At 39.4% G+C, this 16,013-nt stretch overlaps 1 protein-coding gene across 1 annotated transcript; it reads right to left on the reverse strand.

Annotated features, from left to right (window-relative positions):
- Positions 1–880: 880 nt before the first annotated feature.
- On the reverse strand, positions 881–15,503 carry GYG1 (glycogenin 1). The gene is made up of 7 exons (XM_009574595.1): positions 15,452–15,503; positions 12,880–13,015; positions 10,838–11,012; positions 10,078–10,240; positions 6,043–6,169; positions 2,617–2,836; positions 881–1,682 (listed from the first exon to the last, which is right to left on the reverse strand). Exons 1-7 carry the CDS (start codon positions 15,501–15,503, stop codon positions 1,512–1,514), a joined length of 1,044 nt encoding a protein of 347 aa, XP_009572890.1. The 3' UTR covers positions 881–1,511.
- Between the last annotated feature and the right edge of the window lie 510 nt (positions 15,504–16,013).

A 16,013-nucleotide genomic window follows, 5' to 3' on the forward strand; every position in this document is an offset into this window, starting at 1 on the left:
GATTACATCTTCTGCTTTACCAGCAAACGGTGAGAGCTTGTTGATTGTTTATTTTATCTCTAGGCTAAAAGTTTAGCACTCTCATGAGCTTCCTGCCAAAATCCTCCTTTATTAGGAAATAATGAAATAATATTTTCTTTGTGTTTCTGGACTAGTACAGAGTATAGCTGTCAAACACAGAACACTAATTTAGTTCTCTTCAGACTTTTGGCTAAAGGATGGATCTGAAACTTAGTACAGGTAACACCCAATCTCTCTGTCTTCAGCATGCTTTTGTTATTGTGGTATTTTTACTGCTTTTCCATGTGTCTTAGAATACAATGTGTAGCCTGAACGTGGCAAAAAAGCACTTTCTTTTACTCTCTGCACACATGGCAAGAGTAGTTTTCCTAATCAGGGTAGGTACAGTTACTCAAGCAGCTGTTCAGTCTTTCTTTGCCAAAATAGCATCACCATTGTGTTTAAAAACAAGTTCACAGTGTACAGGTCTTACATTAGCGATGATGTTTCTTTAGTCACCAAAAGATTCCCTCTTCCTAAGCTCCATGTTGCTTATGTGAGTAGCTTCCTCCACTGCGCTGTCCTGTACTTAGGGCAAGCTCGTAAGGGGATTGGCCATAAACAGCTCCCCAGCAAATGACTATATACACTGTCCTGTACTTAGGGCAAGCTCATAAGGGGATTGGCCCTAAACAGCTCCCCAGCAAATGACTATATACTCTGTAAATAATTACAGAACTAAAAGCTGGAGATTTACTAATGGTAATTAGAGTAGCATCAGTAAAGCTTAAGGGTTATACCTGTAGAGTATTTTAGTTAGACTACTTCAGAGCTCCCTCTGGTTTTTTTTAATTGCTCAAGAGTTTAGGGAAGCCAGAAATGCATGACAACTTTTTATTTTTGTATCAAGTGCAACATTGCAAGTAACAGACAAAACTCAGTTTACTAGTCCCGTAGTATACAGAACTGAAAAATGCATTCTGCCATGCTGTAGGCACTGTGCGTAAGAACCTGGTCAAAACTTCAGTGCAATTGTGACTGGAAGAGCAAAGCAGTGCTATTACTGTTATATCTGTATGTATCCCAGTGTCATTAATTCATTTATGGTAAAGCAGAATGGCTACCACTCTAGTGTATGAGCAATCCCATGAATTAGATTTTACATCTAAAACAGCAAGCAAAGGAATCAATGCTAATCACCTTAATGAGGTGAGGTAACAAACCCAGTTTCAAGGAATATGTTGAGCCAATTGATCACAACAGAAGAAAATTTAAGCTGAAAATACCTGGTTTTATCTAGTAGGGAGAATTGGAAATTGGGCAGTTACAGGTGGCCCAAGGAATTCTGCTTCCTAGCTTTTGCTCAGTCTTCATCTGTAGCACTGCAGAGGCCTTCAGCCAAGAAGTTTTTCATCAAGCTACTAGCAAGTGTAACTGACCACCATCTACACCTTTCTAGCTGTTAGTTCTGGAACAAGTCCTTGCATCACCACTGTTTGAGACAGGCATTTCTACTGAAGGTAGGTATCAAGTTTCTTCTTGATGTTGTCAAAGGAATCCACTCCCATATAGTCAGCTTGGCCCTGTTCCCACCGTTCCTTGCGTTCTTCTGAAGATACAGTTGGTAATACTGGTGATGGTGCTGATACTGATATGTGGGACACTGCCTCTGTAACCTCTGCCTAAAAGGAAAGGCAGAGTAAAAATACAGAAATACTTTGCATAGCTAAAGTGAGCAACAGGCCACAGAACGGGACAACGAAGTAGATGTTCTCATGCGCAGCAGCAAGCATTGCCAATGGGCAGGGATTGTGCAGCTTTCCTAGCAAAATAACAAAGCAGAGTTACAGAAGTTAGCAGGGAGAGCAAAAAAAAAAAAAAAAAAAAAAGTTTAAGTTCTTCATACCTCTCTACAGAAGCCACAAGAGAAAGCCAGAGTATAGACCAAGCCCGATAGCTGCAAATAGTTTGTTAGAAAGATGTAAGATTAACAAGAGAAAGCACATCTTAAGAGATCAGTAACTTTGGTCTTAGAAAGGTTGAGAACTTAAACTGGCCCATGTACTAAGCTAAGACTATGAAGTCTGCAGTCAGATGCAACCTACTAAACTCTCTGAATGAGAACTAGAGTTACAAGCATTACTTTGGCTTTGATAAGTATTGGGATTCATCACTGCCAGTCTACGGAAGTATTCATTCTCTAGTTATCCTAGGCTTACCTAGATTTGTTTCACCATGCAAGATCTGTATGTACATATTGCATGCTGAACTGGGGTTCTTCTGCTTGAGAACCTTATTAGCTGCAACACATTAAGAGTTAGGGCCCTTCTCTGTATATATTAAAGTTACTACAGTTTAATTTCTGGTGCACCATTAGCTACTTACATAGTTTGTTTTAGGCAAGCAGACAGCTACGTTCAAGACCACTATAGCATGCTTCTCTTCTGTAGTAGTATTTATTCCAAGCTTAAAAGAACAAAACCAAAAAACTCTGCATCCCACAAACTAAACCACACCCATGCTTTGAGTTGGACAGAGGGAAGGGAAATCAGTGGAATGGTAAAGAACCTGTCATCCATACTTAGGTAGTTTCTACAAAAATATTAAAGCACATACCATGTTCACACCTGTAGTAATTTCTTTAACAATTCCATGCTGTTCTAGTAATGGTAAAACATTAGCTATATAGGTGTCCCACCACATGTTGAGGAATTCTGGGTGAACTATTTTAGGGTCATCCATGTTGCCTTTTATGCTTTTTGTTCTGGAGTCATATGTGTAGTTCCATGGCTTTGTGCTTCCCAGGAAATGCACCACTTTAGTATTTGCACCAAACCTGTAGGACAGAAAAAGTTAGAGCCATAGTTTGTGCAGGTGTCTAGAAAACAAGAGTTTTGACTGGCAGACATAAATTTTTTTTAACCTGCAGTTTCGTAGGTGTCCAGAAAACAGAAATATGAATATATTTAGGAGGCTAAACACTAAATGATCAAACTGCCAATGCCTACTGAGACTGAAAGCATCACTATAAAACAAAAAAATGCAAACGGGATTCTACATTACATTAGTCAGAATACAGCCAAAACCTAATGGTCTGGGCTATTTAAGTACTTACAGCCAACTCAAGTCTTTAGGTAGAGTGATGTCCATAGCTCAGGAGAGAGCAGTCTCAAGCAGCCGTTGCAATCTGAACTGGTTTTAAAAGTGAAAAAGATTCTACTCCAAAGTCAGTGATCCAGATAGTTAGGCATTACAAGCATTATGTAGAGAAGGGTCAGGGTTAGCATTACCCTTTTAGTTTACAGCCCCATAGAAAAGGATCATTGGAAGGCCCTGCTGCAGGAAGACTGTGTCCCTGCAAAATAATAGCTTTGTATAACCGAGGCATTTCAGAGGACTTCTGGTCTTGGTGCAGCAGGGTCTTGCTAAACAACCAACCATTATTTTCTAAATAACCTTAGTTTAGCCACAGGCAGGTTCTGTGGTGGTGGTGGTAGGGTTTTTTGTTTGTTTCTTTTTAAAAGTATTTTAACTCCATTTTCAATATGGACTTCTAATTTTGTCCCAAATGTTACCAGTATGTTCTTTTGCATCAGGAGTGTAGATGATATGCACCCCTTTTGAAGTAAAGAACTTAACACTAAAAGAGACAGCATTCATTCCATTCTTCTATGGTTCCAGAACTAGAGTTCAGTTTTGTCAACAAGCAATACCAGTCTCGCTAGTAACAGTGACTGTCTCGCCTAGTTCAGTTTGCATTACATGTTAGGATTTCTTCTCAACATAATATGATTAAAATGGATAATAATGCCAAACTAGTTTGTCTAACATTTTGTTGAGCACGCCCTGGTCATTTTGACCAGGACTCCGATGTTTAAGGAGTTTTACATATGGAGACTATGCAGGTGTGTTTCAAAAACTTTAGAACGTTCAAAACAAGGCAGTATGCATTTAGGTGGGGGGTTTTGTACTGCTATAAGATCCTTGACTGTATTTCAATATTCATGTTCAATGTTTTGAATGCAGCTGATCTTACTGCAGAGTGAAAACCTATGCATGTGTGAAACAAGGTCAAGTATTTGCAGTAATTGCGGGGGGGGGTGTGGAATCTGTCTTCAACAGGTCAGTTCCTGGGTTTTAACTTTAAAGTCTGTATGTCAGGATTTGGCATAAGAGGACTACCTTAGTTTTATTAGCTGTCACAGCACCACTTAACAGCCTGAGTTTTCTTCATCTTAGGCTGCTGCTGTTCTGAGGAAACTTGTCATTGTTTAAAAATCAAGGCTATTTAAGCTAGAGAATGCCTAAGAAGTGTTACATTACACTTGCTGCAAATGGAGAAGTGTATTCTTAGTATTCTGTCCACTTAAGACCTGTACAACAGTTGACAGATGCCAAGATTCTATGATGTTTTCAGTATCTGCTTTCTAGATACTTTCTAGATCTGCAATACTTTCTTTTGACATTTAAGCTCAACTGTTAGGAAGCTTTATGTCCACACTGGCCTCAGCAACTAATCTGTCTTTCCCCATCTCCCAGAAAAGTCCTTCATCAATGTTTTGAAGTTAGAGAGCATTTGTCATGAATTGGCATTTTCCTTTGGAAAAAGGATTACTGAGACTGCTGTGAAATCTAGTCTCGCTGTACAAAGCTGCAAAAAACTTAGCTATTGATGTCAGTAGGTTTAAATTTCACTTTATTCCAACTGCTGATTATCAGGAGTGTAGCTGCTGATCTAACCAAGGGAAATTGTTCCACCTATTGAGCAGGGCATTCTACTTAAAAGGGCTGCACTTCCAGCATTCTACTTCTGAATGTCTGCTGAATTCAGTTAGGCAGTTGATTCAATCAGTTACATGGAATTTTTGTCAGGAGTTCCTAAATCCAATTAGTCTATTGTGGCAACACGGTCATTTGTAAATTTAAGGTCATGTGACTAACAACCAGCCAGCCATGGAAAGAGGACATACTTTACAATAGATGTTAGTTTATCAAATGCTATCCAACTACTTAGTCATTCTTAGGCTTGCATGTATTTCTTTAAATAAGTCTTCCACTTTTAGCATGACAGGATTTCAAATGGTATTCTGATCACAAGACATAGTTTGATCTTGAGCCAGCAACAGTCCTGCTTATGCTAGCTGCTGCTTTAGACACTAGTAACCTGATGTCATGCAGAGATCAGATTGTTTTTATGCAATTGGTACATTCCTTCCACGCCCCCCCAGCTTTTGCAGCTCTTAACGAGTAAGAGTTTCTGTGTAACATTTCAGCTTCCCATGCTTCCCCACCTTCCTCCTGTGTTTATTGTAACACTTTGAGTGACCATGCCACTGACTTACGGTTTACTCACACACCAAATCTAATATTGCTAGCTAGGGAGGATACAGTTGTTTTCCTTACACAGGAAACATGCCAGTGGTATGTGGTTGGCTGTAGTCTTTGTTCCATCTTGGTATTACTTACGGAACTGTCTGAGATCTAGAAAGACTGTTGGGAGAGAGTTCTAGCTTTATACAAGTCTTTGTTCACCATGTTTATTTGAATGGTATAGGTTGATTAGATGAACTGTAAGTACTGGTTGTTAAATACCCTAAGTAATTTGAGTGAGGAAAGGGCAAGTGATCTAGGTGGGAACAATACCACTAGTGACATGCTGAAGTTCAGCTCAAGCTGATTCAAGAGCTACTGCTTTTGGTTAGAGCTATAATAGACAGTATCCCATACTGGAGTAATGGTTCTTCCTTTTGCAAGTGATCTATCAAATATGCTTACTCTAAATCAACTTCAGTGTTACCACCAGGGATGAGTGGTTTAAGCTACAGATACAGCTTTCTCTCTGCATTTATCATGAGATGATTCATTTAACTAGTATTAATTCAGCTTTTTTTTTTTAAAGAGTGGAAACTATTATACCTTCTTTTAGTGACAACAATGGTCTCTCTTTAGAAAAACTGTGTAAGTTCACATTGTGCCTGATCATTCTGTACAAGAAATTAGTTTATATGAGCTCTGAAAGTCATCTTAGAATTTTGAACTTACGCTTTAAATGCTGGAAGGTAGGAATATACAGAAGTGCTGCTCAAATTATAAATAAATGGTAGGTGTTTGCTCATGTCTGTTGTTGCCCAGCTGCTGAAGAAGGTGTTTAATAACCCCTGATCTGCACCTGAAAGAGAAAGCATTAATAGGCTACAAGCATCAGAGAGCTGTTTTAGGATCTTTTTCAATCACTTCACTAATTAAGAGTTGGTAATGCAGTTGTCATGTCCAGTAGGAGTTTGGCATAGAGCTCTAGAGTTCTATTTGTGAACACCCTGTAAACACTGCAGCCTTTGAAAATCCAAAAAACGCAGAGAATGAAAAAGGTAGTATGTGTGGGGTTACTTTTGCTAAAAAATAGAAAGCTGCTTACAAACCCTGCCATTCAGTTTCTTTTACAGCTTAAATTCAAGCTGAATAAGGCAGCAAAAACCAGGACTTAACGACTGAGTACTGTTCAGCTTCAGGAAAAGCTGTAGCTCAGAAGATCAAGTGCCAACAATTAGTTTTATTACTTATGCTTACAGATGCACGACCAACATCTCAACACCAGAGTTAAGGTATCAGTAGTCTGTTATCCAGTAGCCTGGATGCTATGCCCTACACTGTGATATGATAAGGAAAGCACATTCAGTCTTGGGTGACAACTTTAGTAAAACTTCATCTAATCCCTTAACAGGCAATAGGCATTCCTAGTTCTGTACTAAAAAGCTGCTGACTAACCCCTAAGTGAGGATAACAATCTAAGTTATAGCCAGACCTACTGTGTTGGGAAGGGTCACCTCTTAGTTTGCAAGTAGAGGTTGTAACGAGGTCAAATGAGTCTGAAGTTGTTTAGTATGTCATAGTAGAGTAGCTAAAAAAAAAAAAGCCTCTGGCCCAAAGCAGACTAGTTTATAAGCAGCTACTGAAAAGTAAAAACTACTTATTTATATCCATTCATTCTTTATTGCAGTGAATATACTTAGTCTTTAAGTGCTCATAGTTCCTCTTAGAAGGATATTGAAGGAAGTCCCTCAACTTTCATTTGCTGTCTTCCCTTCACCTTTAACTGCATTCACAATTAGTATTGCTGAAGAGTAGGTAAATGGATAGCTTAATTAGAAAAGAGAATGTTTTATTTTAATCTTTAATTTTCTAAAGCACTCAGTCTCTGCTGACTCAGGAAAGGGGTTTTTTTTATTGGCCTATGATTAGATTTAGGGCAGTACTAAGGTGTACACCCTCACTGCTGTTTGAGCAGAATTTGCTTTTTGCAACTGAAGTATCTAGATACTGGGCATAAACTTAGACATATAGACAGTACACTGACAAATACAAATTCTAAAGTATCCTGTTACAGCTGTCAGCATACATGCAGATTGCGGAGTGAGAAATTGTCTAGAGACTCAGTCCAGTAATTTCAAACCTCTGACTTGCCTCTCAACCCCTAAAGGAAGGAAAGCACTTTTTAAGAAGTTGTGCCCATCACAAGAGATGAGAGTCAAAGAAACCAGACTAGTCCTCTTGTCTTTACTCAGTTATGTTTCACTTTAACTTCTAACTTAATGCTGTGTTAAGAATGCATATGTTAACAGTAAGATCATCTAAAAGAGAAGAAAGTCTGGGATGTCCTCTCAGAACAGATAGCTCATAACTGAAGGGACAGCAACAGTGTATTTAACTTATTCTACAGGGCTTTCTCTCACTCAGATTGTTTTACATACTTGGCTTTTTTCCAGATTGCATGCATTTGTGCCAAAGCAGCCACTGAAAGCAGCATTAGCGGCTGGGCTAGTTCAGACTTCAACAGTAGTCTTGTATAAACTGGACCTTAGACATAAGGTGAAAGAATCAGGCAGGAGTTACACTAGCTACATATGTACAGATAGTCTTACTGCATTGTATCTTTATACGTAGAAGCACCCATTTTAGATCCCAGACTAAAGAGCCACAGGATTGTCAAAGCAATAGCAACGTTCTTAAGGTATCAGTACTACCAGATTTCTTTTAAAAACAAACTTTTTTTCCCCCTCCACTACTTTTAGATGGTATCTAGAATTATTACATGACATATTCCTCATTATCTAGAAAGGTGAAGTTCAAATAGACAAAGTAGTTGTCTACATAAGTAGCTATCACTACCATTTCTGGACAACAGCATTACATAGGAGGTATCTGTCTGCTGTTATAAACATGAAACACTCTGGAAAGCCTTGCATTCCCTAGTTACTACTACTGCAGATGGGGCGCTTAGAGGTTGACTCCAATTATGTATAGCTTGGTAGCTTGTTGAGTTTGCATCCCTGTGTCCTATTAAGGGCAGTGACCCTTCACAGGTGTTTCTCTTATAAAAAGTTTCCTAGGAACTTTTGTTACTGTCTAGATCAATTTAAGTTTAAATCCCCTTTCTCCCCACCAAGTTCATGAGCTCAGCAGCAGCCTATGCATGTAGTATAGGTCTCCATGGTCTCATTACTCAGATCAGTACTACCATTTAATAAAAACTGAATAAATTTTAAAGCTGAAGTACAAATTACAGTTCTAGAAATTTGGTACTTAAACCATTAACCCACCATTTTTGCTGTTAAGAGCTGCAACGATTGCTTCACATTTAGGACATTGAGGAAGAAGTTTCACCATTGTGTGGCTTTAGCTTTCAAGTCAGAAAGTATATTGCGGAAGCAGTTCTATTCTTTTGAAGGATAGGGCCCTTAGACCTAGAAGATGGGGTCTGCTAGCAGTCAAGCACAGAGCTCAGAGGAGACAATCACCAAGTCTCAGATTTTCCTGGAGCTACTCATCAGTCAATTTGCACAAAGATGTGGGTTTGTTGGGGGGTGTTCGTTTGGTTGGTTTGGCAGGGAGGGTGCATGTGTTGGTTTTTTTGGGAGTTTTCGGGGGGGGGGGGGGGTTTAATGCAAAAATTCAGTACTGTGCTACAGCTTTTGCTGTAGCTGGTGATCAATTTACACTCAACATTTGAGAGCACTCCCAGAGCTACCAAGTGCTACCTTGTCAGAGCGAGGTATAGACAGACTCTTCATTACATTGCAGTACTCATTTTCATTAGAGTTTATTCATATGGTAGCATTAAGCATCCAACAGCGACTAATGTTTTTTAGGAGACCACACATAGGAGTCCACACAGTTACAGGGATTATTCTGCAGACTAGGAATGATATCTAGAATTTCTACTTTTTACAAAGTACTGAAAGGTAAGTCAACAGGCTGGCTAACTACCTTCTATTAAGAGTTCCATTTTATGGTCTTATTTATGTAATTTTCTGTACCTTTTTCAGTTAGACTTTGTTTTGTACCATAGTAGTTACATAATGAAATTTACTGACAGGAGACAGTGATAGTCATTCAGAAGCCTTTAACTATAGCAGTCTTCAAGCAACATATGCATTTACTGCAATGGTAATAGATTGGTAAGGAGACTTACAGGACAGCTTCTCAAGCTTAAATCTGGCACAGTGGCCAATCCCAAGTAACCTACAGTGGAAAGCAGCCAAGGCTACATGCACTTGATATTGAGGAAAAAGACTGTCACCACCCTATAACAACAGGAAGCTATCACATAGCATATGAAGAGATAGTTGCATCTTCAAAAGTTTGTTTCTCTGAAGCTGCACTCAAGTTGATGAGTACTATTTTTTCCACAGCAACACTTGAGTTAGCACAGAACATTCAAGCCTTGAGTGTTAGGAATGCATGAAGCACAGTGCTGCAGTTTCATTTGCTAATGCATGCACTGTGCTTGCTACGTCTTAAAATTTATTGTTACGTGATTCTACATTGCTAATGCTTACAGCTGCTAGTTTGGAGGCCAAACTCCTAGGGTTTTTTATTTCATGAAGTCTGAAAAAAGTAGTTTTACTACATATTGTAACGATAGCCTCTGTTGTGAGAATGACATAATTTTTGTGTAGTTACATTGAGTTCAGAACTCTCTCATACAGAGTTCCCATGACATGTATATAGTTACTGAACCATCCCAACCACTATTACCGTTTTGGTCTAACTTATATTGAAATACAAATTAATACATACCATCAAAGCTGCCTTTCTCTGTGGCAATCTGTAACAGCTGATTGTATGTTTCAATGGAAGGTCGGTAAACAAAAACTCCAGAATTAAAACAGTCAGGCCAGCCGGGATCTGGTGCTGCAGACAGCTCTTCTCTCTCAAAAAGCTCATCGATATTGGACAGAACCTAGTTGTAAAGGGGGTAAAAAACTGTTTTCTGGTTTTTCGGTTAGAAATTGGGGTATCATCTTCTAATGGATTTTGACATCCATCTTAAGACATGAAAGAAAGTTCTCATATCAATGCTCTTGTCTTGTAGAAGACAGTACTTTATGGAGATAGTCCCCACAGACTACATCACAATTAATTTAGATTAAAAAAGGCACATACTTTTTAGAGTTATTAGTCCAAATAGCAAAAAGGCCTCTATTAGCCCTCCTCTTAAAAAAAAAAACCAAACAAAAAAACACCCCAACAATAAACCACCAACCCTACCCTCCCCCCCAAAAAACCCACCCACAGAAAAAAATCCAACAACCCCCATACTAGGTCATTAAGAGGTACCATGAGACATGACCACTTACCATTGTGTCTGCATCCATGAAAACGCATTTTGAAAACTGCGTCAGTTCCCAGCAGTGAAGCTTTGTTAGTGTGACACCCAGCTCAGGTCTTTTCATTAACGCCAAGTGTGCTGAATCCCCACTATCCAAGACGTTTACCAATATGACTTCATCAAAGACTTTTTCCAGCACTCTCCTGGGGAAGAGACATGACCACTTACCATTGTGTCTGCATCCATGAAAACGCATTTTGAAAACTGCGTCAGTTCCCAGCAGTGAAGCTTTGTTAGTGTGACACCCAGCTCAGGTCTTTTCATTAACGCCAAGTGTGCTGAATCCCCACTATCCAAGACGTTTACCAATATGACTTCATCAAAGACTTTTTCCAGCACTCTCCTGGGGAAAGAGTTATTCCAGCACCAGACCACATGACAGATTCCATAAAGAGCAAGTGGAGTAACAGGGAACCTAGCAGTATTTCTTATGCCATCAGGGAGGGCTGACTGCATGTGTTGGAATGCACAAGTACACCTGTCTGCCTCAAGGTTTCTAGTTTGTAATGGGCACATTTTGGGAACAAAGACATTTGGGTTTTTTTTCTTCCACAAACAGGGCTTTAGTTGGCATTGCTACTAAGTCTAGTAGGTCATGGCTATATAATACAAGCTTTCCACACAGCTTTTTTTCAGCCAGACTGATTTTTGGCAAGTTAACAGTCTACTTTGAGCAGGCAATTAAGAAATGGGAAGCTGTTAGAGTAGCTTGAGCAGGACAGTAGCTGAATCCTGAACAGTTAAAACAGAAGTTTATGCAATAGTTATGACAACACTGTTCTGGATTTGTGACTGTTAGGGGCATGTGGCTAGACCCTATTGCTAAGACTTTCTTTATCCCATAAAGTTTTAAAGACTCACTTAATCATGGCTGTGGGTACAGCAGTGTTTTGACCCAGTATCATGTTCACCTAAGGGTGACACTTAAACTTTCAGACAGTGTAGTGAAATTTTGTGGCAGATACCCAACCTTTGCTTTTTCATCAGTAAAGCATTACCATTAGTTCAAGAGAGGTTGAGGAGTTCATCCTGCTTAAAATACGAAGCATCTGTAAAGTCTCACTATTCTACAATGTATCTTGAATGCTCAGCAATTATCAGTACAATTTGAGCCACAGAGCTTGTAAATGAGTTTTAGAACTCTGCCTTGCAAGGCTGTCTTTATACTGACAGTTTGGTATGGACAGTTGCTTCTGAACTTAAGGCATACCTTGTTAGTGCATACAGAGTGAGAAATGCAAGTTCCAGTTACACCACTAGGTAGGTCGATATCACTGGTCTAAGGGTATAGTACTAGCTGGCTGACGCTAGCACATAAGCACATTTATGATTCCCTTAAAAGAGCACACTCGCCTAACAGGCTAGAATGGACGTTCCTATATGTAACATCTTTATATTGATAAGGCCATTCAGCTGCCAAGAGACTCCAGGGAAAGTCACTACATTTATTATTGAGCCACTTCTCTGTCTCTATAAATTGAGAGAGCTTTTCAGAAGGACTTCCTCCTGTAGAATCTCCACCTATCATCTGTAGTTCATGTAGCTATTAAGTTAAATGGCTTTTTACCCTCCTCTTACACATGGAAAGAGCACCCAGTCCGCTCCACACTGAGACTATATTCTAGAGAGGCTGTAGGAAGCAGTTGCCTGTTAATTTCATTTGTTGTACTGTGGTGACCTCATTAGATGCTTCTGTTGACTGCTGATTTGACATACTTGATGCTACTTTAGTTCTGCTCATTTTCTTCTCTCTTGATAAAATTTGATTTGAAGTGTCTGCTAGACTTCAAGAGAGCTTGTGTTACATTATCTCAATATGGAATGCTTCTGCAAGACAAACAAATACCAATCCCCTACTCCCACCTCCACATGCATACACACAGCACTAATGAACACACAGGCAATATCGTATTATTGGACAGTTCTAAGTAGGACTATGAAAGAGTAAAGATCCAGTTGAAATATCAGTATCAAGTCACAATTTAGTGCTCTAACTACAGAGTATTTGTTAACTCATCATATGGAAGAAAAAAAACGAACGGTTTCATGTTTGAATAACTTACAGAATTCCAGATAGTGTAAGTTGAATTCTGCCAAGCTTAGCTGTTAAGCTTCCAGAGTTTTGGAAGGTTACTATTAAGGAATTTAACTTCCATATTTCAACCTTCACAAAGGAACTGTGGCAGTTTGAAGTATGTAAGTGACCTTACCTCATAAGATCTGAGACCTGAGGAGTTATGAGTGCAGTCAGCTTCCTTGTTGTTCTGTACTGTTGCAAGGATGAACCAAGTACCAGTGCTCCTTTCACATAGGAGTCATTTGTGGCTAGAGTCACAAAAGACTGGTCTGGAAGAAATGAACTTGGTCAAGTTAGCATGATCCACTACTTTATTCTGAGACAGATATACTAGAAACCTAGTATTGTTAGGTAATCGTGCTGTGAGACCTCTAAGATGTGCTCTTTAACTCTGCGTATTGGGCCTACCCACATGGCTGAATGAAGCAGCCTATACCTGCATAGCTATACTTGCTATTAGTAACTTGACACATGGCAAAAAGCAGTAAAAGAAAAACTGTTGCAAAAGAAAACCAGTTCCAGTTTGCCCACAGGTTAAATAAGTCACGCCAAGTGTTAGAGACAATCCAAAAGGCCTAAAGACCCTTATTTTGGCCATTAATATACTATTTTTAAGCTAAAAGTATTGGGAGTCAGGGAGCTTGCATTTGGTCTAAAGTTAGTGACAGTAGAGTTTTGTAGAGTTACTCTAGGTTCAGCTCTGAACCCTGAAGCTGGGGCAGCGCAAAACTTCCATTTCATTTTCAAATAAAAGTAAGCATTGAATTAGATCTTGGACAACAGTATTAAGTTTTCAGGATTTTGCAGATCAGTTGTTCTGCAACCCATGTTTGCAGCTCTATCACAAGAATGCAAGATTGAAATGGGAAGTAACCAGTAATATGATAAGCAATTTAAGACTTGCAGCAACAGTTTTTGCTCTTCAAGCAAAAAGAGGTAAGGTTGGATTGTTACTATAAATTATAATCTTTTGCTTCAGCTGTATCTTGAAACTAGATTAAGATGGATCACTTTGCCATATACTGCTTATTGAGGCCATATAGTACACGCTTTGCATTCTTTCAATTGCCATGTTGTTTTAAATTGTGGGACTGACAAAAGCAAACAAGTAACTCCTAAACTTCTTCAGTTCACTGTTAACTTATCGTCATCTAGACTGTTAACTTACCATCATCTAGAACTCCTTTCCAAGCTATTGCACTTTATAAAGTGTGCTCTTTTCTACCAAACCATTTTTGACACCATCAACAAAATAGTTTCTTCCCAAGAATTTCAAGAGTAGATTTTCACATTCAAATTTATTTTAGCAACTATGATTTCTTTTCTTCATAGAAGTTGTTAACTAGGTTAGATCAGGATTGAGAGTGAGTGTTCTGGGCACTTAGAGGCTTACTATCAAGTCTAGTAGTAAGATTAAAATAGTGACTGCTATACTTTCGGAGAGATTGTGGTTTGGTACAACTCCTCAGCCCATGAGACAGTCATCATCAATATCTTTTTAACTTAATACTGTCTTAACAGTTGACGACAGAAAGTCATGTACCGTAATTGTCCATAAGCTCTGCAAACCTGGTTTGCAAGCTCTACAGACCAGCTACAAAACCTTCTATTTTGCTTAGCAGCAAAACCAACTAGTCCCAAGGGATTTAGATTATAGTGGTCAATTACAAAGTTCAAAAAAGCTTCTACAATGCCAGGAATAAAGATGTTTGGGGTTTTTTTTTTTTCAGTTCACTTTAGCTACCAATTTGTAATAGTTCATATAATTCAGCAAATCTACAGAACAATTTTGTGTTTCTTTGAAGCTTTACAAATGGCAAGTGTGTAGCATTTTAAGTGGTGTGGATATCCTCCTAATAGGGCACCATTTTTCATTACTTAATTTGCACATCACTCCTCAACTACTCAATAAACAGAAGTCTGCCACTCTATGCTGACAGACAGCTCACTAAAAATCCAGTGTAGACAAAGTGGGATTGTGTTGGGTTGGTTTTTTTCCAGCAGTATAAGACTAACTTTAAAGTGACCTTACCACTGAAAGACTAGTCTTTTTCATTTAACTGTTAGCAGGTATACTTCTACCATGTCTCCACTGAAACTGAGTATTCACACACAAAGGTCTTAGAGAAATAAAGACAATTTAACGATGGAGTAAAAGCTAAGCCGCCCCCTATTACATCCCAGCTGCAGTAGGAAACTTTACGACTGCTTGACAGGAGGAAGATACTGGCAACTTGTAAAGCATCCAAGTCAGTACAGCTTTCCAAAGTTTTGAACAAACTATGTTCTATTTCATACCTTCTCTAAAGTACATTCAGACATGTTATGTATGAGTCCATACTACAATTTGGACAAAACCAGTTGCTGCTTAATATGGAAGTTACATCTGCAAGAGACTAGTCCATTCTACCTAAACCACAAGTATTTCAGTTGTGTGGGTCTCCCTTCCCATCCTCTCCCCCTTCTCTATTCTCTGTAAACATTTCCTCCACAGTAGGTTATGTACACACAGTCACTGTCATGCCTGAAACATACCATGTTCGTGGTAACAGCGTGGCTGCAAAAACAGAGGATGTGAGACAGTTGCACAGCTTCATAATTGATTTATCCAGGCAAAACGGAGCTACTTCAGAGACATCTTTGGGTGCCCAGTTCATAAGCTATAGTATCTGTATGCAAGAGACTTTGCACTAGCCATTACACACCTAAGAGCATCCTGGAAGACTGAGCTAGCAGCAGTCTTTCATTTGACAGCATGCAGAAGGGGACTAGAGTGCTTGCCCCAGATGTTTTAAAACTTCCCCTGGAAGCATTTTTGTAGGCATAGCCAAAGTTCACAGGTATTTGCCTATTCCCCTGTTCTTTGAGTTCGGTGCTAGTACATCTGATTTTTTTTTTGAGTACAGGATTCCTAAAGAGATAGGAGCATCTAATCAAGACGAGCATCGGGAGGCAGAGCACCAGACTTCCTGCAACCTTCCAGATCTGCAAGTGAAACCAACTCCGCTGACAGCTTCAGGTAAGATAAGAATCGGGAAAAAATATCCAGAAGAAAAAAGCCAGGCACACTTGGAAAGGTGGTAAGGAATTGCTCATTGTAAAGTATCAAAATGCACAGAACTTACACACACTCTTTAGCGCCTCGGGAGAGGCCAGGTTTTCTCCTGTGAGCCGCTGCGGCCCTACAGTGGCCTCTCCGGACCCCCCCGCCCTCCACCACGCCGGCCACGTCCCTCCCGTCAGGGGACAGAGCCCTGGGCCAGGTAC

The sequence above is a fragment of the Fulmarus glacialis genome, unplaced genomic scaffold (genome assembly GCF_000690835.1).
Source record: "Fulmarus glacialis isolate BGI_N327 unplaced genomic scaffold, ASM69083v1 scaffold1333, whole genome shotgun sequence".
NCBI lineage: Eukaryota > Metazoa > Chordata > Aves > Procellariiformes > Procellariidae > Fulmarus > Fulmarus glacialis.